Source organism: Erinaceus europaeus, chromosome 18, assembly GCF_950295315.1.
Source record: "Erinaceus europaeus chromosome 18, mEriEur2.1, whole genome shotgun sequence".
NCBI lineage: Eukaryota > Metazoa > Chordata > Mammalia > Eulipotyphla > Erinaceidae > Erinaceus > Erinaceus europaeus.
Window position 1 is genome coordinate 76,017,513 of NC_080179.1, and position 23,490 is coordinate 76,041,002.

Genomic DNA, 23,490 nt, shown 5'->3' on the forward strand with positions numbered 1-23,490 from the left:
CTTTTGCTTTGTATGTGATCCAGGTTCAAACCCAGCCCCCACTACATTGAGGAAGTTTTGGTGCTGTGGTTTCTCTCCCTCTCCCTCTTCCTCTCCTTCTCTCTCTCCTGTCTCTATCTAAAGAAAAAGGGAGGGGAGAACTTCATTTGTTTACAAAATCTTTCTTACCATTTTTTTCTTGGTGGGTACTAAAGTTTCCTTTGCTATTTTTTCTTGTTCCTGAAGGATTTTCAGAGGTTTGTTTTTTTTTCCCTAACAATACACAAGAGCTCCAGAAAGTTTCTTCTGCGGGGGGTGGGGGCGGGCGGGTGGTGGCACACCTGGCTGAGTACACATGTTACAATGCACAAGGACCTGGGTTCGAGCCCCTGGACCCCACATGCAGGGGAAAGTTTTGTGAGTGGTGAAGCAGGGCTGCAGGTCTCTCTCTCCCTGTCTCCCCTCCTCTCGATTTCTGATGGTCTCTTATCCAATAAATAAATAAAGATAAAAAACATCTTTAAAATAAAGGAAAGTTCTCCTAGGTGAAACATATCTAAGGAGATCCTAAACAGGAAGAAAGCTACTTTTCTTTCTTTGGTGAGTCACATCTGTCAGCCCATCTGTGCCGGGTGCTGCTCGCTTTAGAGCTGCAGTTTTGTTCTCACCAGCTTTAACTCTAGAGGGTTCCGCATGGCACATGCACAGCTATTTCTACGGTGTTTGGGTACAGATCTGAATGTACTAGTGGGCAGCTTGTATCAGTCACAGCTCCAGTCTCCTCTCTGTACTACTTTCTGGTTTCTGTTTGCTTCTAGCTCGTTTGCATCTGGGTTTTCTTAAGCCTTTCCATCACTTTTTCCCCTTCCCCTTTAGTTCTGCCTCTTCAGTTAATTATAAAGCATCTGTCTGTCACCTTCCCGAAGCTTTTTCTCCAAAGAAAGGTGATTTCTGTAGGATGAGTGTTGGGTGGTGGTACTTCTTTTTAAAATTCTTATTTTAATTAGAGAGATACAAAAAGGAAGATGAGAACATTGCTTGACTCTGGCTGATAGTGGTGCTGGGGATGGAACCTGGAACCTCAGAATCTTAGGCGTGAAAATCTTTTGCACAACCATTGTGCTGTCTGTCTCCTCACCCCTTCTATTTTCTCTTAATCTTTATAGTTAATCCTCAGTTTCTTACCTACCCTCCTAATCATTGTATTTGGCAGGCTAACCCAACAATGGCAGCATTTTAATACGTCTGCTTCTGCAGGTCTGTTTCCTATGCGCGTGAATCAGCCACCTGATCTGGAATAGACCCAAGAGCGTTCTGGTAACAGACTGGCGGCTCCCAGAGCTCCTGTCAGCACAGTGTGGCTGCTCCTGCTCACAGAGGGCATTTACTGGGCTTTTCCCATCTCCTTTTTCCCTGTTGTTTTATTCTCTCTCAATCTTCCTCCCTCTTCTTTTGCCATGTTTTTCGGTCTCCCACATTCTTCTCCACATCATAAAAGAATCAAAAAGTTATGACCACTTCTCTTGCGTATAAAAACCTAAAGATGACTTTACATTTCCTGACTGGGTTGTTCTGACGCTTAATGAGGCTTATCGATCTATCTATCTATCTATCTATCTATTTATTTATTTATTTATTTTTATTGCCTCCTTGGTTGTCCCTGGGGCTCGGTACCTGCAACTACAAATCCACTGCTCCTGGCAGCCATTTTTCCCCATTGCTGTTGGTGTTGTTGCTGTTGGATGGGACAGGGAGAAATGGAGAGAGGAGGGGAAGACAGACACCTGCAGACCTGCTTCACCTTTGCAGGTGGGGAGCCAGGAGCTCAAACCAGGCTCCTTACGCTTTGTACTCTGTGCGCTTAACCTGCTGGGCATACAGCCAGTCTCTACAGACGAGACTGTATTAGGTTATTTATTAGGTCTTGCAAGATCACCGGTATAGGCCGACTTATTTCTGTAACTACCTGTCCATGTTTATATAGAGCTACTCAGTTTCTTCCTGCGGTCCTGCCTTCTCTTCTTTTCAAAGTCAGACTTTCTACTTCCGAGTGTCCTTCCCCTTTTTCCTCTTCTCTCTCTAGGTCCTGGGAGAATTGGAGTTCAGAGCCCTCTACTCATCTTCCCCTGACATTTCTCCTTTTTTTTTAATTGGTCATTTAATATTGATTTACAAAATCACGAGAACGGGTACAACTCCACGCCATTCCTCCCACCAGAGTTCTGAATCCCCAATCCCTTTTTTGTAAACTACAGCAGTTCTCCTAAAGTTCAGATACAGGTTCACTGTTATTTCGAAAACTGTCTGTATTTGTATATATTTCTAACCCCCTTTTTAAGGTTCCATCTCTTCCTTTCCACGTCACATATAGCCTATTACTACACCCAAATGTCCCTCCCTTTCCCTCTTCTCTGTCTTTATTCTTTCTTCCCTCCAGGGTATTAATGGGACTTGGTGCCCGCACTACAGACCCACTGCTGTTGGCAGACGCTTTCCATTTTATTGGATAGGACAAAGGGGAGGGGGAGATAGCAAAAGAGAGAGAAAGAGTCACCTGCAGCCCAGCTTCACTGCTGGGGAAGCGTTCCCCCTGTGGGTGGTGAGTCGAAGACTTGAACCTAGGTCTTGAGCGTGTCCTGTGTTTAGCGCCATGTGCGATTAACTGGGTGAGCCACTGCTCAGCCCCTTTCCTCCTCCTCCTCTCTCTCCGGTCCGGTCCGGTGGAGCTGGAATTCAGAGCCCTCTGGGCATCTTCCCCCGTCACTTCTCCCTCACCGGGAGGATGGGTTAGAATTCTTTTTGGGGTGCAGAAGGTGGGAGGTCTGACTTCTGTCATTGCTTCTCTGCTGGACATGGACGTTGGCAGGTTGATCCACACCCCCAGCCTGTTTCTATTTTTCCCTAGTGGGGTAGGGCTCTGTGGAGAGGTGACAATTCTGGACTGAGGTCGTCTGCCCAGAGAAGTCAGGATGGAATCTTGACAGCATCTACAACTTGGTGGCTGAGAGGCAGTAAGATATAAAGTAGGACAAAATTATTAATGAACGGGAACCAAAAAGTAGGATCAGAGCAGATGAGAGTAGGAATCTTAGGGTGGAAAGAAGCTAGAAAGTATTTTAAAGGCATGTTCCTAGGGGCCCACAACTGTGGTGGTTTTTGCTTGAGTTTGACAAAAATATTTTCTGAGGGGCCAGGCGGTAGCACATCGGGTTAAGTGCACATGGCGCAAAGTACAAGAACTGACATAAGGATCCCAGTTCAAGCCCCCTGCTCCCCACCTGCAGGGGAGTCGCTTCACAGGTGGTGAAGCAGGTCTGCCAGGTGTCTGTCTTTCTCTCCCCCTCTCTGTCTTCCCCTCCTCTCTTGATTTCTTTCTGTCCTATCCAACAACAGCAACAACAACAATAATAACAAGGGCAACAAAAATGGGGAAAATGGCCTCCAGGAGCAGTAGATTGGTAGTGCAGGGACCAAGCCCCGGTGATAACCCTGAGGCAAAAAAAAAAAAAAAAAAAAGTCTGAGAACATGGTGTTAAAAGAGTAGAGAAAAGGGTTAGAAAGTTGGGTTAGTGCTGAGAGTAGCTTCTATTTTTGGGGGAAAAAATCTAAATAAAATGAACTCTTTGCCCAATCTACCTGATCCAGGGCATAAATATTAGCACAGGAGTCTGTGTAGCCTCTGAGGCCCTGTCTGAGCTCACAGTTGATGGTCACAGCTGGGAACATTGCACTCGTTTCAGGACCCGTCTTCCTCTAGGGTAGGGCAGGATGCCCCAGCTCCCTTCAGAGACTGGGCCAGTCATTCCTGCTTTTATGGTGAGGGCAAGAATGGACCAAGATTCTTTATGGGGTGCCGGAAGTAGAAGGTGTGGCTTCTGTAATTGCTCTTCTGCTGGATGTGGGCATTGGCAGATCAATCCATCCCTCCAGCCTGTTTCTACTTTTCCTCAGTCGGGTAAGGGCTTTGGAGAGGTGAGGTTCTGGACACGTTGCTGAACTCATCTGCCCAAGATCTGTATATTTTGTCTTCAATTACAGTTTTACTTATATCTTAAAGACTTACTTGTTTTTAACACCACACAGAGACGCACGCACACGCGCACGCACACACGTGCATGCACGCCCAGTACTTGTAGTGCAGCAGTTGGTCACAGGCAGTACTGGGGATCACACTGAGTGAATGCCTCGTGCGTGCGTGCGTGCGTGCGTGCCGAGGGTACTTCGCCCTACCCAGCCACCTCCCGGGCTACTTGCTAGCTTGCAGTTACAAACACAGAGCCATTCCATGGCGAACTCTTACCAGTGTTACTCATATGCTTTTTTTATATTTAGAATCATAGTAGATTTCACTTCAGTGATAATGTGAATTTATTATTAAAAACAGCATCATAATCAGAAGATTCTTTAAGAAATGGTGTCACTGCATTTAGGTAGCTGTTAGGAAGAGAGAGGAATTAAGTTCAGACTATGACTTCATTGCAGTCATTGGCACAATTCTGGATGCATAAATAGGTAAATGAAAAAACCTGGCATGCTCTAAACAGACTAGAGCAAAAGAGAAATGATAAGCTCTTTGAGTGAATCTTTTTTTTTCCACTAAAAGTAGTAGGAAATATGTGAGAACCAAAAACAAAAAATACCTTACTGTTTAAAGTGAAAAATAAACAAAAATACAGTGTGAAATCAGTTTTTTTATACGTATACCTAGTCAGAATTAGAAGATTAATAAAAACCGAGTCAAGTTTGCGCGGCGTTCTTTGAGGGAACCGAGGCAGCTAGTACAGTGGCGTTCTCGCCTGCTCGAGCTCCTGACTCACTGCTGTTCTCGCTGAGGAACAAGTCTGTCAGGAAGCCATACCTGCAGCCTTGGCCTTGAAACATACCGGGAAGACCCCCGTGAGCCAGAGGTGGCGACCCACCGCATTAGGATGACACTGACCAGCTGCCACGTGAAGTCCCTGGAGAAAGTGTGCGTCGACTTGATGAGGGGTGCGAAAGAGAAGAATGTGAAAGTGAAAGGACTGGTTCGGATGTTCACCACAAGGAAAACTCCCAGTGGCGAAGGCTCTGAGACATGGCACGGCTTCCAGATGAGGACCCACAAGGGACTCGTTGACTTACGCAGTCCTTCTGAGATTGTTAAACAGATGACATCCATCAGGATTGAGCCTGGTGTTGAGGTTGAAGTCACCATTACAGATGCTTAAATTAACCTTTTTAAATAAACCACTAACTTAACAACAACAACAACAACAAAAAATGAGTGGAACTGGTACACATGCACTATGTAGAAGGAAAATATGTCATTGCATGGGTAAATTATTTTAATATACCGTTAGGGGTTAAAAATGCACACTATAGTTACACAGTTTCACACATAAAGCCCAACATACTGGGGGAAACACCAAAATAGTGTCTCTGCTTTCTCCCCTTTGATCCTGTAGGAGAGCTTTAACCCAGGTCTGGGATTTGGAGAGGGTATGTTTTGGAGTTAGTCACTGCTATCTGCTGTCTGCCACAAAAATCGCTCTGCGTAAGAGAAATAACTCCTTTTTTGCAACCTTTGTCTTAATTGGCACCCTTATAAGTATTTTAGATCCCTTTTGGCTATAGACAGTGTGGTTGTTTTAGATGTTTCTATGTACATTAATTATTCTGGTTGCTTGGCTACTTTGAACTTTCTGTTGTGGAATTCATAAAGTACTTAAGCATACAACCGCAGCAGCTTTAAAATGAGATTTTTACACCTTTTTACCCTTTTTTCTTTTTTACCCTTTTTTCTTTTTGACCTACTATAATATAAGAACAAAATAAGGGTTGGGAGGTAGAGTTTTATTATTATTTTTTAATTTCATAGCCACTCGCAATTTAAGTGTGGGACTGGGTGTACTGCAGCTCTATGACCTTTTGTACTGATCATTGTCAAAAAAGTGGTCCTGGGTTGTGGTTGTACCTGTGTCAAAGACTGTTCTGTAAACCATGTACCCCCCTCCCCAAGAAAATATTTTTTAAAAGTGGTTCTGATAATTTAATCCTTAGAGTTTATGTTACAATGTTTTAGAAAATAGACCCCCAGCCAAGCAGAATTCTTTGTCTTCATCCGTATCTTAGTATTGAATCTTCTTGGAGATTCTGGGAATAGTCTTGCCCAGTGCTTCTAAAACATTTTCCGACTTGAGATAATTAGCTCCTCAAGATGATCCATGAAGTCAGTTTTCCACCCGTCTGGTGTGGAAATGCACTTCAGCTCTCTCTGTGGTCCGTTCTCAGGCTGACAGTGCGTGTTAACATACTAGTGTTCACGAACACTCCTATTTTAGAATGAGGAGACCTACCAAGTATTTGGAGACTGAGCAATTCCTAAATTCATTTGACTCTTGGTTACTTTCTACATGCGTGCTTAATATTGGGGAGAATAGTCCTCACAAGACGGGATTCTGGAACACGGGGAATCTGTCACTAGGTGTTCTTACCTTACAGTTCTGTGTGTTCTGGGTGATCATATGGTTGGCTCACACCATCGTTGTGCTATGGTTTTTTGTTTGTTTGTTTGTTTGTTTTGCCTCCAGGGTTACTGCTGGGGCTCAGTGCTTAACACCATGGGTCCACTGCTCCTGGAGGCTTTTTTCTTTTACCCTTTTTTTTTTTTTTTTTTGCCCTTGTTGCGGTAGCCTTGTTGTGGTTATTATTGTTGTTGTTGATGTCGTTTGTTGTTGGATAGGACAGAGAGAAACTAAGAGAGGGGGAGAGATAGACAGACACCTGCAGACCTGCTTCACCGCCTGTGAAGCGACTCCCCTGCAGATGGGGAGCCGGGGGCTCGAACCAGGATCTTTATGCCGGTCCTTGCGCTTTGCGCCACGTGCGCTTAACCCGCTGCGCCACCACCCGACCCCCCATTTAAAAAAAATCTTACTGTCTTTATTTATTTATTGAATAGACACAGCCAGAAATCAAGTGGGAAGGGTGATAGACACAGACAGAGACGCACCTACAGCCCTGCTTCACCACTTGCAAACCTTTCCCCCTGCAGGTGGGAACTGGAGGCTCGAACCCAGCTCCTTGCACATTGTAATAGGTGCGCCTCTACCTGGCCCTGTGCTGTGTTATTTTATGATCTCTTACTGATTACAAAACATACATACATACATACATACATACATATATATATATATATATATATATATATATTTTTTTTTTTTTTTTTTAACCAGTGCCTGTGATTTTTGGTTATAAGTTAAGTACAATAGGTTATTAAGTCAGTGATTCCTTTCGAGGGAACAAATGTTGGACTACTGACTATTACTGTGCTAGTAAAATCTAGAAAGGAATTATTCTGCTTATATTATTGAAGACATTCCACCCAAGAGATGGACAACTTATATTTTTTAAGGAGTTAGTCCTTTTTAGTAAAAGGAAACAGATGACCTGCTTTATTTCTGCATATTCACCTCTAAGCAGTCATCACATACTGTAACAGGACAAATCCATATTTGAACCAGGGAGATAACATAATGATTCTACAAATGACTTTCCTATCTGAGGCTCCAAGGTCCCAGGTTCAGTCTCCAGCATAACTATAAACCAGAGCATATTAGTGCTCTAATCTCTCTTTCTGTATCTTTCGGTCTGTATCTCTCATTAAACTATTTTCATCCATATTTAAGACATTATAGCTGAGAATTTCCTCATATTAAACAAGGGGTAGACATCCCCCTTCCCTGACACAGGAGGTTCGGTAAACTCCAAGAAAACAAATCCAAAGTCAAGTTCACCAAGGCACATGATAGATAAAATGGCAAAGATCAAAGATAGAGAGTTCTGGAGATTTCTAGAGAAAAGCACATCTAAGGAAAAATTCCTTAAATTTGTCAGCTATTTCTCAACAGAAACTCTAAAAGCTAGAAATAGGGTTGTGGGATCACAGTTGCCCGGTGGTATAACTTGAAATCCGGAAGTGTTATGCCTCCAGTCTTGTTCCTTTTTCTCAAGACTGTACATGCATTGAGATGAAATAAAAGCTTCCTGCCAAACAACGAACACTATGAAAAGAGCAAATTTTAGTAAAGCAGGATAGATAAATGACTAGGAGACACAGATGGAATGATGAATTCATCATAATTTCATAAGTCAATGTTTATAAAGTAAATGAAATTGCCTTTTATTTATTGGTATAGTCAGCACTGCAGTGAACAGCAGTTCTGTTTCATAATGATCATTGAGAGCGGAATGGTAAAATAAGTTGAAAAAGGACTCATCTATGTGGAAACCCTTATTTCGGTTTTATCTGTGAGCATTTTTTTTCTTCAGAGAAAAAAAGACAAAAGATAGGATCAGGCCTATGACCTACCCCGTAGAGTGCACACATTACCTAATGTGCAAGGATCCAGGTTCAGATCAGCGGTTCTCCACTTTGATGAATGGTGGAGCAGTGCTACAGGTGTCTGAACATTCGTGCTTAGAACAAAGCGAGTCTTGAGACAGAATTAACCATGTATAATATTTTGTGTAAACAGTTAAGACATTCATTTTTTCAAAAATCTAAATGTGAACTTTTCAAATTACTCATCTGAGCATTGTGTAGTGTATACCTTAGGGAACTTTCTTTCATGTGGACTAAACACAGAGTATGTGAATGTCTGTTCTATATACTCTAGAGCAGTGACTCTTGACTAAGGATCTGCATTAATACTTGGGATATTTTGGGGTTGTCAGAATATCACCTGATACTTATTGAGAAGTATCCAGTAATGGCAAATGACCTATAAGAATAGTACATGTTTGCACAGTAAAAAAAGTTGTCAGTAGGGGATTGGGCGGTTGCGCAGAGGGTTAAGCACACATGGCACCAAGCACAAGGACTGGCTCAAGGATGCCAGTTTGAGCCCCCGCCTCCCCACACCTACAGGGAGGTTGCTTCACAAGCAGTGAAGCAGGTCTGCAGGTGTCCATCTTTCTCTCTCCCTCTTTGTCTTCTCCTCCTCTCTCGATTTCTCTCTGGCCTATCCAACAATGACAGCAATAATAACAACAATGATAAACAGCAAAGGCAACAAAAGGGAAAAAAAGAAAGTAAGTTGTCAGTAAATGTCATTATCCTACTGAGAGACACTGGACTACAGGCTAATTCCCTTCCAAAAATAGATCCTAAAATGAAAGGTCTGTTCTTGAGAGTAGAAAAGAACAGTGAACAATGATTCTAAAATACTTTAAAGTATTTTTTGGTTATAAAAATAACTTCCCTGGACAGACAACTCCACCAATGTGTCCTGGAGCTCCGCTTCCCCAGAGCCCTGCCCCAGTAGGGAAAGAGAGAGGCAGACTGGGAGTATGGATCCACCTGTCAACACCCATGTTCAGCGGGGAAGCAATTACAGAAGCCAGACCTTCCACCTTCTGCATCCCACAATGACCCTGGGTCCATACTCCCAGAGGGATAGAGAATAGGAAAGCTATCAGGGGAGGGGATGGGATGCGGAGTTCTGGTGGTGGGAATTGTGCAAAGTTGTACCCCTCTTAGCCTAGGGTTTTGTCAGTGTTTCCTTTTTAGAAATAAAAAGTAAAGGATAGGATTGTTACTTTGGGTACTAGCAGTATCAAAGTATACAGTTCAGTGCCACCTTGTGTACAGTCACAGAGTCATGTAAACATCGCCTTTACCTAGTCTCACAACATCTCATCACCCCACAGTGAGAGCCTGGCCATGTGTGACACCCGGGTCTCTCCCCATTCTCCTCAGCCTCCGCAGCCATCAGTTTGCTTTTTCTCTCTATAGCTAAAGACGCTACAGATACTCCAGACAGTGTAGAACGTGCACCATTTGCTTCTGCCTTTTCTTAGCATACTTTGTGTTTTTAGACTCGCCCCCGCCCAGCACTACTGAGCTCTACTTTATTGTGGTGCAGAGGATTGAACCTGGGACTTTGGAACCATAGGCATGAGAGTTTGTTTACATAGCCATTATGCTACCTACTCCCTGCGTCATGCTTTACTAGCGCTAATTCTTTATTCCTTTTTGTGCCTGTGTACTCTGTTGTGTGGCTATACCATATTTCCTTTATTCACTTTAATGGTCTCTCGGCTTTCTTATTATTATCTGCATGTATGTGTGAGAGTGGGTAGTGCATTGATGGATATTTATATACAAGCTTTTGTTTTAAAACCTGTTTTTGTTTCTTTGAGTATATCACCTAGGAGTCAGATTATTGATTCTGTGATAATAATACTGATACTGTGGTAACTCTGTGTTTGGCTTTTTGAAGAAATAGTAGATTGTTTCCCGTATCAGCTGTAATGCCTTACATTACATTGTATATGCCAGTAGTCCCTGGTTTCGATCTGCCCCTCCCCCTGCTCTGAACCACTTTGTCAGCTAGACAGCGAGGAGGAGAGTCCCCTGCACCCAGCGAAGGCTCAGCTTTCCTCGTGGCGCTGGTGCTTAAACCTGGGCCTCATGGGCGGCACATCAAATGTCCTGCCTAGCCTGCTGTCTCTGGCACTCATGGCTCCAACCCCATACATTCTCATCCGAAATACTGACCATTTCACGGACATGCTAAGTAAATGAATCAAAATGTCTGCGTGCAAGAATTCAAGGTAGTTTCTGTTTCCTTTTTCACTGAGGTAAATTTTACATCAGATGTAAAATCATGAAGCCCTTTAGACTTGCTGAAGTTACTCGCTATTACATTCATAACCTTCTCTCCCACCCACCCACCCCTCACATCTTTCTTTAACCCAGAATGCCTTTCAGCTCCGGCTGTCAGTGGTGCCCAGGACTGAACCTGGGCCCTGTTGCACACAAGTTCTAGACACTATGTGGCAAGTCTTATAGGCCTATGATTATCTTAACATAATGTCAACTTTTGTTTTCATTTGAACAAACTAAAAGTATATGCTTCATATTTATTATGGACAGTTACAGTGTGAGATGAAAATGTTTTACTGTGCTGGACTGTGAGCTGAATCATAAATGACAAAAAGGATCTGAATGAAAGTCAGTATATTTAATCAGAATTATTTCACGGGAGAGGAAGCCAAGAGTTTGAGTGTTCTGGCAAAGCTAGAATGAAAAACTTCTTATAGTTGATGTATTGCACTGTACCTTCCTCAGATTTTCCGTGGGTGAAATCTGTTACCTAGTAGTCATAGATCTGTTTCTGCAACACAAGAATCTTGCATCAAGTATGTAGGAAGTATGAATCACTCTGAATTTAGACGTAGGGACTCCAAAGAAATGTAGAAATGCTATTGAACTTTTAGATAGAAGTCAGTCCTGGCATTGGTAGGGATAAGAGTCTCTGAGAATGACATTTTCAGCATTTGTAAACAGACAGTGTATGAACAATTTATTAAACCAATTTTTTAAACAATTTATTAAACCACTTTTAAAATGTCTCTAGCAAAGTAAATTCAAAATTTTTAGGGGGTATTAACAGTATATTATGTATTATGCATATTGAGCTCTACAAATTTATTAGATCATTTAAATAACAAAAATAGCATGGTAATTTGATTAAGTGTTTCTATGAGGCAAAGTGGACAAGAACAAAAGTTTTGTATGTGTGTGTGGTTTCTTTTTTTTTTTTTTTTTCAATTTTTTTCCATGTCATTTTGGACTTGGAAAAAAATGTTTTGGTGGGGGAGTAATGGTTCACCATGCAGTTGTTGACGCATGGGTGTAAATGTCTGGGGGGGAGTGATGGTTCACCATGCAGTTGTTGACGCATGGGTGTAATCTGTTCCTCTCACCTCCATGTTTGGTCCTTTTCCACCATATTGTACCCAGTGACAATAATTACAAGGGTTTCATTTAAAATTAAAAATGAACACTAAAACAATGAAATAGTAAAAAGCCAAATATAAGCTAGCTATTTTTAAAAATATTCTATTTTAAAATAGTTTTTAAAATATTTTAAAATAATTTTTTATAGAGACAGAAACTGAGAGGGAATGGGCGGTGGAGAAGGAAGAGGCTCACACCTGCAGCGCTACTTCACCACTTGCGAAGCTTTCCCTCTGCAAGTAGGGACTAGAGGCTTGAACCCAGGTCCTTAGGCATGGTAGCGTGTGCACTCTACCAAGTGCACTGCCTCCTGGCCCCTGGATACCTGCTTTACATTACAGTGTTTGCTGTTGAGTAGTGATGTTATTGAGAACATAATGAGAATTCTTTTCTTAGTGTAAAAATAATTACAGAATAGTGATAAAAAGTAACTGTAAACTAATTCTGAATGTATTCTAAATGTACCCTTAAAATCCATTTGCTTGATTTTTTAAACATTTAAGTTTTTATATACATAATATTTATTTTTAAGATTTGGTTGCTTCTGTTTTGTTTAGTGTATCATAGATCTTACAAGACTTACTAAGGGAATCAGTTGCCTGGTCACTAACTCAATGATTTGCAGAGACAGAGCCAAATAAAACAAAAATCTCCAAACTCTTCTTTTGTTCTCGTACCTTCTTTCAGTGACTAATACTGGCTCACTGAAGTCAGAATGGGAGGGAGACAGACAGATACAGTAAATAGAGTAGGCAAATTATCTACTTCAGTAGTTTTAACTTATTTTATTTTATTTATTTTCCCTTTTGTAGCCCTTGTTTTTATTGTTGTTGTAGTTATTGTTATTGTTATTGATATTGTCGTTGTTAGGACAGACAGAAATGGAAAGAGGAGGGGAAGACAGAGAGGGGGAGAGAAAGACAGACAGCTGCAGACCTGCTTCACCACCTGTGAAGTGACCCCCCCCTGCAGGTGGGGAGCCGGGGGCTTGAACCGAACCGGGATCCTTATGCTGGTCCTTGTGCTTCGCACCACGTGCGCTTACCCCGCTGCGCTAGCGCCCGACTCCCAGTTTTAACTTCTAAATCATTGTTTTTAGCTCTCTGAATATTCTTCTAAAATATTTCTTTATGATCCAATTCACATTTTTCTATAAATCTACTGTTATTTCATTAGCCTTTGCTGAGGGGACTTCCCTTGGTTCTTGAATCATTCTGGTGTCCTTATGCAGGTCAGCTGAGTGTGTGGGCTCGGCTGTCATTCATGGTTTACTGCGTAGGATGTTAGTTTATTCCAACCGCCTTCAAGACTGGCTTTCCGCCTTCATGTTTCCCTTTCTTTGTGTCACCAGTTAACTTCACAAATGGTCCGCATTCATTTTGCTATGTTTCTTGGATTTGTGAGTTTTTGATTTTATCAAAACCTGGGAAAATTTTTTTAAAAATTTTATTTATTTAATCTTTTTGAGAGAGAAACACCAGAGCACTGCTCAGCCATGGTTTATGGTGGTGGTGGGGGTGGGGGGGTTTGAACCTGGGATTTAGGAGCCTCAGGCATGAGAGTCTGTTTGCAGAACCATCATGCTGTCTCCCGCCCGCCTGGGGAAAATTCCAGCTATCAGATATCATCCCTGTCCATGTTTTATCGCGCCCCTCTCACTGCACCTAGATCAGTTGATATCACACAAGTCTGTTTCACTGCTTATTTTGGAAATCCTTTCCAGTCACCTTGAGGTTCAGTTTGATGTACTGGTTCCTTTGCCAATTTCGGAACTCTGTATCTGATTTCCTTTTACATTTCTTCATTTTTAATTTTACACATATTGGCCTAGAATAATTTGGTTCCTTTTCACAGCTGAGATGCTACTCATTTGTATGTTTATTAGGAACATAGTTTCCTCTAAGTACTTGAACATTTTTATAATACTTGCTTTGAAACCTTGTTTCCTAACATCTAAATCATCCAGGATCTGGTTTCTATGAGAAGTTTAATTTGAGTGGCAGTAACAGATTTTATTCTCCTGAAGTATCTATATAGATACCCCTCTGGCAACTAAATATAAATTATGTATTTATTTATAGTATACATTGATTCTTTAAAAGAATCAAGAAGCATTTTGTTGTGAAATGTTGAAACAAGAAAAGTCAATATTAATTGGATACATGATACACCGGACATTACATCTTAAAACATTTTAAATTTAAAAACAAAAGTCTTGCATGGCAGAATTTTCAGGGTACAACTGATAGAAGGAAATTTCCCAATAACAAAAAAAATTAGTCTTTCTTGAGTATGCTTATTACTAAAACAAGAAGTCTGGAAATAACTGCTTTTAATTAAATTTTAAAGTAAAGCTAATCCTAAGCAGTGCCACAAAAGAAAACAAAAATCTTGAGTCATGAATACTCAGTTGTGTTTCAGTAACTTTAAGAGAAATTGATTTGAGGGGTCAGGTGGTGGCTCAGTGGGTTAAGCGCACATAGTACAAAGTGCAAGGATCCCAGTTCAAACACCCAGCTCCCCACCTGTTGGGGGAGGGGGGCCATTTCATAAGCAGTGAAGGCAGGTGTTCCAATGTCTCTCTGTCTCTCACCCTCTCTGCCTTTCCCCTCTCCTCTCAATTTCTATCTGTCCTATCCAAAAAGTTGGAAAAAATGGCCACGGGAGCAATGGATTCATAGTAGGCACTGAGCCCCAGTGATAACCCTGTGGGAGAGGGAGAGGGAGAGGGAGAGGGAGAGGGAGAGGGAGAGGGAGAGGGAGAGGGAGAGGGAGAGGGAGAGGGAGAGGGAGAGGGAGACCGAGACCTCTTTTCCAGGTAGTGTTCTGAATGCTAGAGATACAGTGATCGTCTGATTCTCTCCTTAGAAAGTCCGCATTTCAGTGAGTGCTACAGGCAGACATAAATGCCACATGACTATAATGTCTCTGCAGAGACACTGTGAAGTAACTGAATAGCAAGCACAAAACTTTCAGCAAGTGCTCTCATTTGTTTATATTATGAGAGAAAGCTCCTCTCAGTTACGTAGTACCAGGACTTTGTGGAATTAGAAAATATTTAGGGGGCCTGACGGTAGCACAGCAGGTTAAGCGCACATGACGGACGCAAAGCACAAGGACCAGCACAAGGATCCCAGTTTGAGCCCCTGGCTCCCCACCTGCAGCGGGGGTCACTTCATGGGCGGTGAAGCAGGTCTGCAGGTGTCTGTCTTTCCCCCTCTTTATCTTCCCCTCCTCTCTCAATTACTCTCCGACATGTCCAACAACAATAACAGCAATGGCAATAGTAACAATAACGAGAGCAATAACAGCAACAACAAAAAGTGGGGGAAATGACCTCCAGGAGCAGTGAATTTGTGGTTGCAGGCACTGAGCTCTGGCAATAACCCTGAAGGCAAAAAAGAAAAAAAAATACTTAAAGTCTGCTAAGTGAAAAATCTGAGGATTATTTAAAATCTTTTTTGAGGGGGCGGGGTGGATAACATAATGGTTATACAAAGAGCCTCTCAGGCCTGAATCTCCAGAGTCCCAGGTTCAATCCACCACACCGCCATAAACCAGAGCTGAGCAGTGCTCTGGTTAAAAAATAAAATCAGGACCAGTAAGGATCCCAGTTCGAGCCCCCAGCTCCATACCTGCAGGGGGTCGCTTCACAAGCAGTGAAGCAGGTCTGCAGGTGTCTGTCTTTGTCACTCCCCTCTCTGTCATCCCCTCCTCTCTCCATTTCTCGATGACCTGTCCAACAACGATGACATCAACAACAACAATAATAATTACAACAACGTGGTCCAGAAGGTGGCGCAGTGGCTAAGGCACTAGATTCTCAAGCATGAGGTCCTGAGTTCAATCCCTGGCAGCACATGTACCAGAGTGATGTCTGGTTCTTTCTCTCTCTCCCCTATCTTTCTCATAAATAAAATCTTTAAAAAAAAAAATTACAACAACAACAACAAACAAGGGCAACAAAAGAGAAAATGCCGGGAGCCAAAACCTTAGCTAAGTCTCTCACATAACCGGTGAGCGGACATTCCGATCATTGGAACTGCGATTGTCATCTGTTTGGAAAGTTGCTCACCCGCCTCCCTCCCCCCACTACCTTAGCAGAACTTCCTCATGGTGTGTGCTTAAAATGCGGCTGCAAAATAAAATTTTCAGAGCTTGATCAGAAACCTGTCTTGCTCTCGTTCTCCGTGTCTCTCGTCCCCTCCATTCTCTCGCCCCTACCCTAGGTTTCCGTCGATAACCCCGCAGGACGTGGCACCTGGTGCCCAACGTGGGGCACGAACCTACGACCCTGAGATTAAGAGTCTCATGCTCTACCGACTGAGCTAGCCGGGTCCTTGTGCACTGTAATGTGTGCACTTAACCAGGTGTGCCACCACCCAGCCCCTGGGCTTGCTCTTCTGATGTTTCCAGTTTTATATCTAGCACCACATGTGCTAGTGTGGTGCTCTGGTTTCTGTCTCTCTGTGTACCACCTGGAACTTTCTCATGTGCATTAAGTGAGGTAGAACATTAAGAACAAAATAAAACGAAATAAAAACAAGAAACTGTTAAGAGGATAGACTTGCTTGCCTGAGGTTACCAGTTTGGTCCTGGTGTTGCATGTATAAGAGTGGCATTCTGGTTTCTCTCCTTCACACCTCATAGAAATAAATAAAGTTTTAAAAAAAGTGTTGAGAATATGAGCCGGAAGTTATAGTGGGGAAAAAACATAGGACAATTAATAGTGGGAAAGTACACAGTATTCCTAGTATTTATTCCTAGTATTTAGTGGAATAGCGATTTTAAATAATATAAAGTATATACAATCTACAAATGACACTAGGAATGTATTTGTACATAGTAGTAGGGTACTGCAGGTGGAAATAATGGATGCAAGTGCGTGAATGGAGAATTTTGTGAAACATAGTAGATTAAAGATACATCCACGAGACCCAGCAAATCACCTTCTTGATTTATAACTGAGAAGTTCTCACTTATCCTTCCAAGGAGACATTTATTGAAGTGCTGTTTATAGTAAAACTGGAAAGTACACAATTATCTTTGAGTAGAAAAATGGTAAGTTTATTCAGTAGACTGTTTTGCAGCAGGTAATGTCTAATTTATTATAAATTTCCAAAACAGTGTTGAGGGAGGAGGTGCAGAATATGTCTAGTGGTTGCCTTTATGTAAACATTTCAGATACTTAGCAGTCTTATTAACCTGCCTTTCTTTTCCTTCTAGCAAAACTGTACAGTCTAAGGTGGACTGCATTTTGGTAAGTAAAATAACCATCCTTGACGTTCTATTACAATAGCTTTTATACCGCCCTACAGAATATCTGGAGTAGAGATTGATAGTAAATATAACCCGATTTCAGTGAATAAAAATTGACATTTAATTACAGTCCTTTGGGTGAACTGAGTAGAAGCTTAGAGACTTTTATTCATATATATGAGAATAGTATGTTTTCAAAACTTAATTGGCTTTGACTGAAAGTTGACATTTACTAAAATGGATATTTATTCTGTTCTAATAACTATTAGAATTTGTTTTAAAAATTAAGATAATTTCTGTTGTGACAGTATATTTTTCATATTAGGTTTGCTATACTTTAGGAAGTAAAATCACATTAATAGTTAAATTTTTGTTGTACTTGTAGAACTGTAAGAATTTAAATGAGACTTTAAAATGCTTCATTCATTAGTTTTTGTTGTTTTGTTTTCTTTACAAAGCATGTTGAGCTCTGGTTTAAGGTTGTGCTGGGAATCAAACCTGGGACCTTTGGCGCCTCAGGTGTAACAGACAGTCTTTTTTGCATAGCCATTGTGCTATTTCTGTGGTGTGCGTGTTCCACACTGGGCATATGTTCTACCCTTTAAAAATTTATTCATTTGCTTTTACCAGAACATTGCTCAACTCTGGTTTGTGACAGTGAGGGGGTTTGAACCTGTGGCTTTGGAACTTCAGGCCTGTGAGACTTCTTACATGGCCATTATGCTATGCCCCCTCCCCAACCTCATGCATTAGTTTTTTATCTTATAATACAGTCTTCTTGTGTGGCCTGCAAATCTAGGGTCAAAGCTACTGTAGTAACTTAAATTTAGATTCTAGTCCTAAAGACTAGGTCTCAACAGTTCTCTCAAACATGTGAAGGGAATGCACTGGGGATACTGAAGTCTCTCATGATAAAATACTCCCCAGACTCAGGAATATTCAGTGACTCTTTACTGTAAGTTTCTGCAAAGTATCATTGATGTTAATACATTTTCCTTCCTTGTGACTTCAGACCTTTTCTTACTCAGTTTGGATCAGCTTTAGAAGGTGCCTTTTTTTAAGGTTTCTCCCCGAATCCTTTCCTTTTTTCCTCTCTCTGTTCTTCTTCCCTCTCTCCCTCTTTTGTCTCTATGGTAGGTAGTTATGTTATTTCTCTTCCACAAATGCAGAAACTGATGCTTTTATCATTTAGTTAAGAAAATAACTGACAGCTTCAGGCTGCGATCCCATATTTAAGGGATAGAGAATTTAAAATGCATACTCCCTGCTCTCAAAAAGTTCAGTATATTGTCAGAGTTTAGTCAAGGGTGGTGATTGGCATAGGAAGGCCACCTTGCTTCCACCCCTCAGAGCATTGCCTAGCTCTCCCAACTCTCAAAAATAGTCACTAGTTATCTGTTACTCAGTAATTATTGCATAATTACTATGTACTGACCCATGTTCTGGGTGTGAGTAGGATTATTTAACTCTCTCATCATTAAGAAAACAGAAGATTGGCATAATAAACTACAGCATTTAAAAAAGCTAACTTAAGAACAAAAGTCATTAAATTTAAAAATCGAATTATTTTTATTTATTTTTAAATTATTATCAGCTCTGGTTTATGGTGCTGGGGATTGAATTTGGGACCTTTGCTGCCTCAAGTATAGAAGTCTTTTTATACAGCCACTGTGCTGTCTCCCTAGTCCAACAAAGGGTGTGTGTGTGTGTGTGTGTGTGTGTGTGTGTGTGTGTGTGTGTAAGTAGCACGGTAGTAGAATTTCTGTGCCCATCATCCTTAATGTACTGAGAATATATTGAGTGAGATAGACATTAAATGAATAGTCAAACACAAGTGAGTATTATAATTTCAGATAATGATAAATACTACTGACAATTTGTTTGTTTGTTTTTAAGGCATAATAGAGGCAGATGGTGGTGGCTAAATTGATGAGGAAAAACCTCTGTAAAGAAGTGATATTTGAGTGCACAAGGACCCAGGTTCAAACCCCTGTTCCCCACCTGCAGGGGGAATGCTTCACGAGTGGTGAAGCAGGGCTGCAGGTGTCTGTCTTCCTCTCTATCTTCCTCCCGCTTCTCAACATCTTTCTGTCTCTATCTAATAATAAAGAAGTGATATTTGAGGGGAGACCTGAGTAACAACTATTCCGTCTTGCATAACTATGGGCTTGTCTGTCACACAGACTGGGCAGAAGGAAGAGTAAGTGCAGTTCTGAAGCAGGGCTGCGGCTGGGTCTGTGAAGAGCACAGAGCTGTACATCAAATATGCTGGAGCTTATAGAAGGGAGCAAAGAGTGATGAGAGCAGAGCTCACCTGGGAACTGGTTTGTGTAAGTGCTGCTATCTGCTGAAGGTCGTGTGGGGCTCGTGCTAAGTGCATGCAAAGCCATCTTGAGGGTTTTAAGCAGGAGAATAGTACGGTTTGATTTTTTTAAATTGGATTAATGGCTTACAGTAAATACTATGATTTAACTTTGAAAGATATCTTGGCTGTTGTTAAAAATTATCTCAGTTTCTGTCTCTGGTAAATAAATGAGCAAAAAGATAAGCTTAAGAAAAAGATCTGAAAGATGTGTTTACTTATTAGAGAAAAGGAATGGGCTAGAGCACCCTCCCAGCCTTGGCAGTGGCTGGGCCCAAACTCAGGATCTCGGTGCATGCCAGTCCTGTGCTCTGCCGCTGTGCCCTCCCTGCTGCGGGCGGAGTAAGTCAGTGACCACTCAGAACAAGAGTAGAAGTAAGAAAACTAGTTGGGTTATTATAGGAGCCCCCAAAAGAAGCTAAGACTCTTGCTCAGATGATGGCAGCTGGAAGGCAGACTAGACCTGTGAATTGAAAGCATGTTTCAGATGTATGTCCACAAGACCTTCCTTGCTGCTGGACTGAGCGTGGAAGGAGGAAGAGAGGGACCAAGGATGGTTCCTGTTGTCTAAAGAATCTCTGATTAGGCATATTCATGTGGGGTAGATTTGCTTGATGAATATTCACCTCTGAATGTCTGTATCTCCCTGCACTTCTACTAGCTACAGAGTTCTCGGTGGCTCCCATTGCCTTAAGTAGGTCATCCCACTGCCGTTAGGCTTTACTTTCTGTTGAGAAGTGGACAGCATCATTGCTAAGGACGCCATTGTCCTGTGTTTGGATGTGCAGCTGTTCCCTTGTTGCTTCCAAGATTCCATTATGTGTTCATTCAGTTGGCTATTCGCTCACCCAGTACATCTTGCTCTCAACGGCTTGACTCTTATGTGTCTGCTGGGATCTTCAGTGGGATTACAGTGAGTTTATAAGTTAAACGGGGAATATTTGACATCTTAATGATAAATCTTGTAATTCCTGAGTGTCGCACATGTCTCAACTTTGGTTTTATTATTTCTCTTAGCACAGTTTTATAGTTTTCTGTGTACAGGCTTTTTGTGTATTCGAATAATTCCTAAGTGTCTTTAGGTTTGGAGGTCTTAGGACTATTACTGGGGTGAGGAAGCCAGCTCAGCCTGGTAGAGCTTGCATGCTGTAGGGCACTGGTTCAGACCCCAGCACCACCTCACCTCAGAGCTGGATGAACTTATCTTTCACTCTTTCCTTTTCTCTCTCACCCCCTCTCATTTTTTCTCAAATAAATTAACTTGTTTAAGTCTTCTTAGGCTAAGGACTCATTATTAGCATTTCTGCTGATGGTGTCAGAATTGTTGTTGCTGCTGCTGATTTTTATATTGACCTGACAGTCTGCAAACGTGCAGATACGGTTGCTTTTATGGAGACTTTAGGATTTTTTACTCAGTCATATTTTCTGTTCCTCCATTTAAATCTAAACATACATTTACTTTTCTTACCATGTTGTACTGGTGAGGTCTTAGAACAGTCAGATGACTTTTGATTTTATTGAGCATAATTTTATGCTGATTTTATTGAGCATAATTCTTTCATGGCCCACCCATGTTGCCACAAACCTGTAGTTTTTCATCTTCTTAATAGTTGAGGAGTATTTATACCGTGTCTTCTTTATTCACTCACCTGCCGTTGGGCATTTAGGTTGTCTTTCTATATGGCAGTGGTAAATAGTGCCACAGTGAACATAGGGGTTTGTGAATCTTAACAGATTTTTAGAGGAATTTCTCTAATTACGGTTTCCATAATTGCTGTACTAATTTACAACCCCACCTTTGAAAACAAAAATGTTCCCTTTGTTCCACATCTTCACCAGTTCTTAACAGGATGAACCGGCTGCTCACTGTGGAGTTTTGTGGTGTGCGGGGGTGGTGGTGGTCTGCTCTGGTCTGCTCTGGTCTGGTTTGATTGTGGCTGGGGTGGTGGTGGTGGTGGTGGTGGTCTGCTCTGCTCTGGTCTGGTTTGATTGTTGCTGAGGCTGGGCCAACTTTGCCACCTGGGAATGCTTTTTCCTTTAGATAGATAGAAGGAGAGACATCACAGCATTTCACTTTCCTCTGGTGCCGTAGCATCTCTCAAGTGGTGCTGGGCCCAAACCTGGACCACACATACAGCCTATCCAGTGAGATATCTCTCCAGGCTTTAAATGTACGGTTGCATAAAAACAAGACTAGTGAATGAAAAATACATAGTGCTATGGAAGAAATATGATTTGGCCTGAAAGGAGTCAACTCTTATCCCTACTAGGATCAGGCCTCTCACTGGAATAGACTGCAGTGGAGACCTACAGGCCTCTCACTGGAATAGACTGCGGTGGAGACCTACAGGCCTCTCACTGGAATAGACTGCGGTGGAGACCTACAGACCAGACCTGCACTGCAGAGGTGCCTCAGTTTTTGCTTGTTTGGTTGGTTAGTTGGTTTTCTGTGTTTGTGTTTTGGTTTGGTTCAGTTTACCCCACTGACATTAAATTTTTCAAACAAGTTGCCATATTTTGGTATTGGAAGTGTTTACGAAAAAAAATAGCAGGTGTCTAGTTTATTTTGAGATCTTAGGGCACGGAACCCTTCTCTCCACTCAGCAGCTGACTGAGCCTGTGTGGCCACTTCACGCGTGGCGCGTGCTCTCCAGTCCCTCATCAGCTGCCCGGCCTTTGTGTCAGATGCTGGCGTGTCATTCCTCACAGATCTGAGGGAGCCGCCATACTCTAGGACAGAGCGCGGAATAACAGCCTTTCTGAGTATGGACTTCTTTTACTATTATTCTATGATCAGCCATCACAACAGCCAGATAGTAGAGTAGAAAGGACTGAAGAATAATAGTTCTTTTGAGAGTCTTTTTGTTAGCCACTGTACAAAACATTTAATAAATTAATCAATTATTATTTCCCCAGGAAACCTTCACTGACTGTTTGAAATTGTACCTACTCCCAGCACTCTCTTAATAGCATTTCTCATCCTGGAATATATGTTTTACAGTGAAATTGTGTTCGTTGTCATGTCAGGGCCAGGTGGTGGCGGACCTGGTTCAGTGAACACACTACAATGTACTAAGACCCAGGTTCAAGCCCCTGGTCCCCACCTGCAGGGGGAAAGATTCACAAGTGGTAAAGCAGGGCTATAGCTGTCTCTCTGTCTTTCTCCTTCTCTATCTTTCCCTCCCCTCTCAGCTTCTCTCTGTCTCTTTCCAATAATAAATTAAAAAAAAAATTTTTTTTAATTGCCATGCCTGGGAGTCGGGCAGTAGCGCAGCGAGTTAAGCTCATGTGGCACAAAGTGCAAGGACCGGCTTAAGGATCCCGCTTCAAGCCCCCGGCTCCCTACCTGCAGGGGAATCGCTTCACAGGTGGTGAAGCAGGTCTGCAGGTGTCTGCCTTTCTCACCCCCTCCCTGTCCTCCCCTCCTCTCTCCATTTCTCTGTCCTAACAACAACAACGTCAATAACAACAATAATAACTACAACAACAATAAAAACACAAGGGCAACAAAAGGGAAAATAAATATTTTTAAAAACCTTAAAAAAAATAGCCATGCCCAGAGCATACAGTCTGAATGAATAATGGCGTTTAACTTTTAAATTTGTCAGCTCTATCTAGTGGTTAATGTCTTTAAGTTGGGAGCCAGTTTTTTAATGTGCCTATTTCTAGGGTGAATCGTTGGGAACTAGGGGGTAATCTGAAATAATAGGATATGTCTGAAATAGTGTGGGGCTTTGTACAACAGACGACACAATCCCAGAGGTCAGTTTAAACCAGAGGTGCAGCTCCTGTCCTGTCCCCAGAGATAAGCAGTGTGTCACTGAGGAGATGCGTCAGGAGTGTGTAGTTTGAGGAGACTTGTTGCTCACTGCCTCCTGTACGAGACAGGAGTTCAGTCTTACCTTACATCCTTACTGCAGGGAATGCTTCAGTCTCACCTTACATCCTTACTGCAGGGAATGCTTCAGTCTTACCTTACATCCTTACTGCAGGGAGTACTTCAGTCTTACATCCTTACTGCAGGGAGTACTTCAGTCTCACCTTACATCCTTACTGCAGGGAATGCTTCAGTCTCACCTTACATCCTTACTGCAGGGAGTACTTC

At 42.0% G+C, this 23,490-nt stretch overlaps 1 protein-coding gene and 1 pseudogene across 1 annotated transcript in view; both read left to right on the plus strand.

The window, feature by feature from the left end:
• The window catches only part of RFX7 (regulatory factor X7), a 79,859-nt gene that overhangs the window by 17,215 nt on the left and 39,154 nt on the right, over positions 1–23,490 (plus strand). Inside the window, exon 2 of the mRNA XM_060178199.1 lies at positions 16,991–17,024. Coding sequence (XP_060034182.1) covers positions 16,991–17,024 — 34 coding nt within the window. The remainder of the gene's footprint in view (positions 1–16,990; positions 17,025–23,490) is intronic.
• Positions 4,801–6,864, plus strand: LOC132534351 (small ribosomal subunit protein uS10-like; annotated as a pseudogene).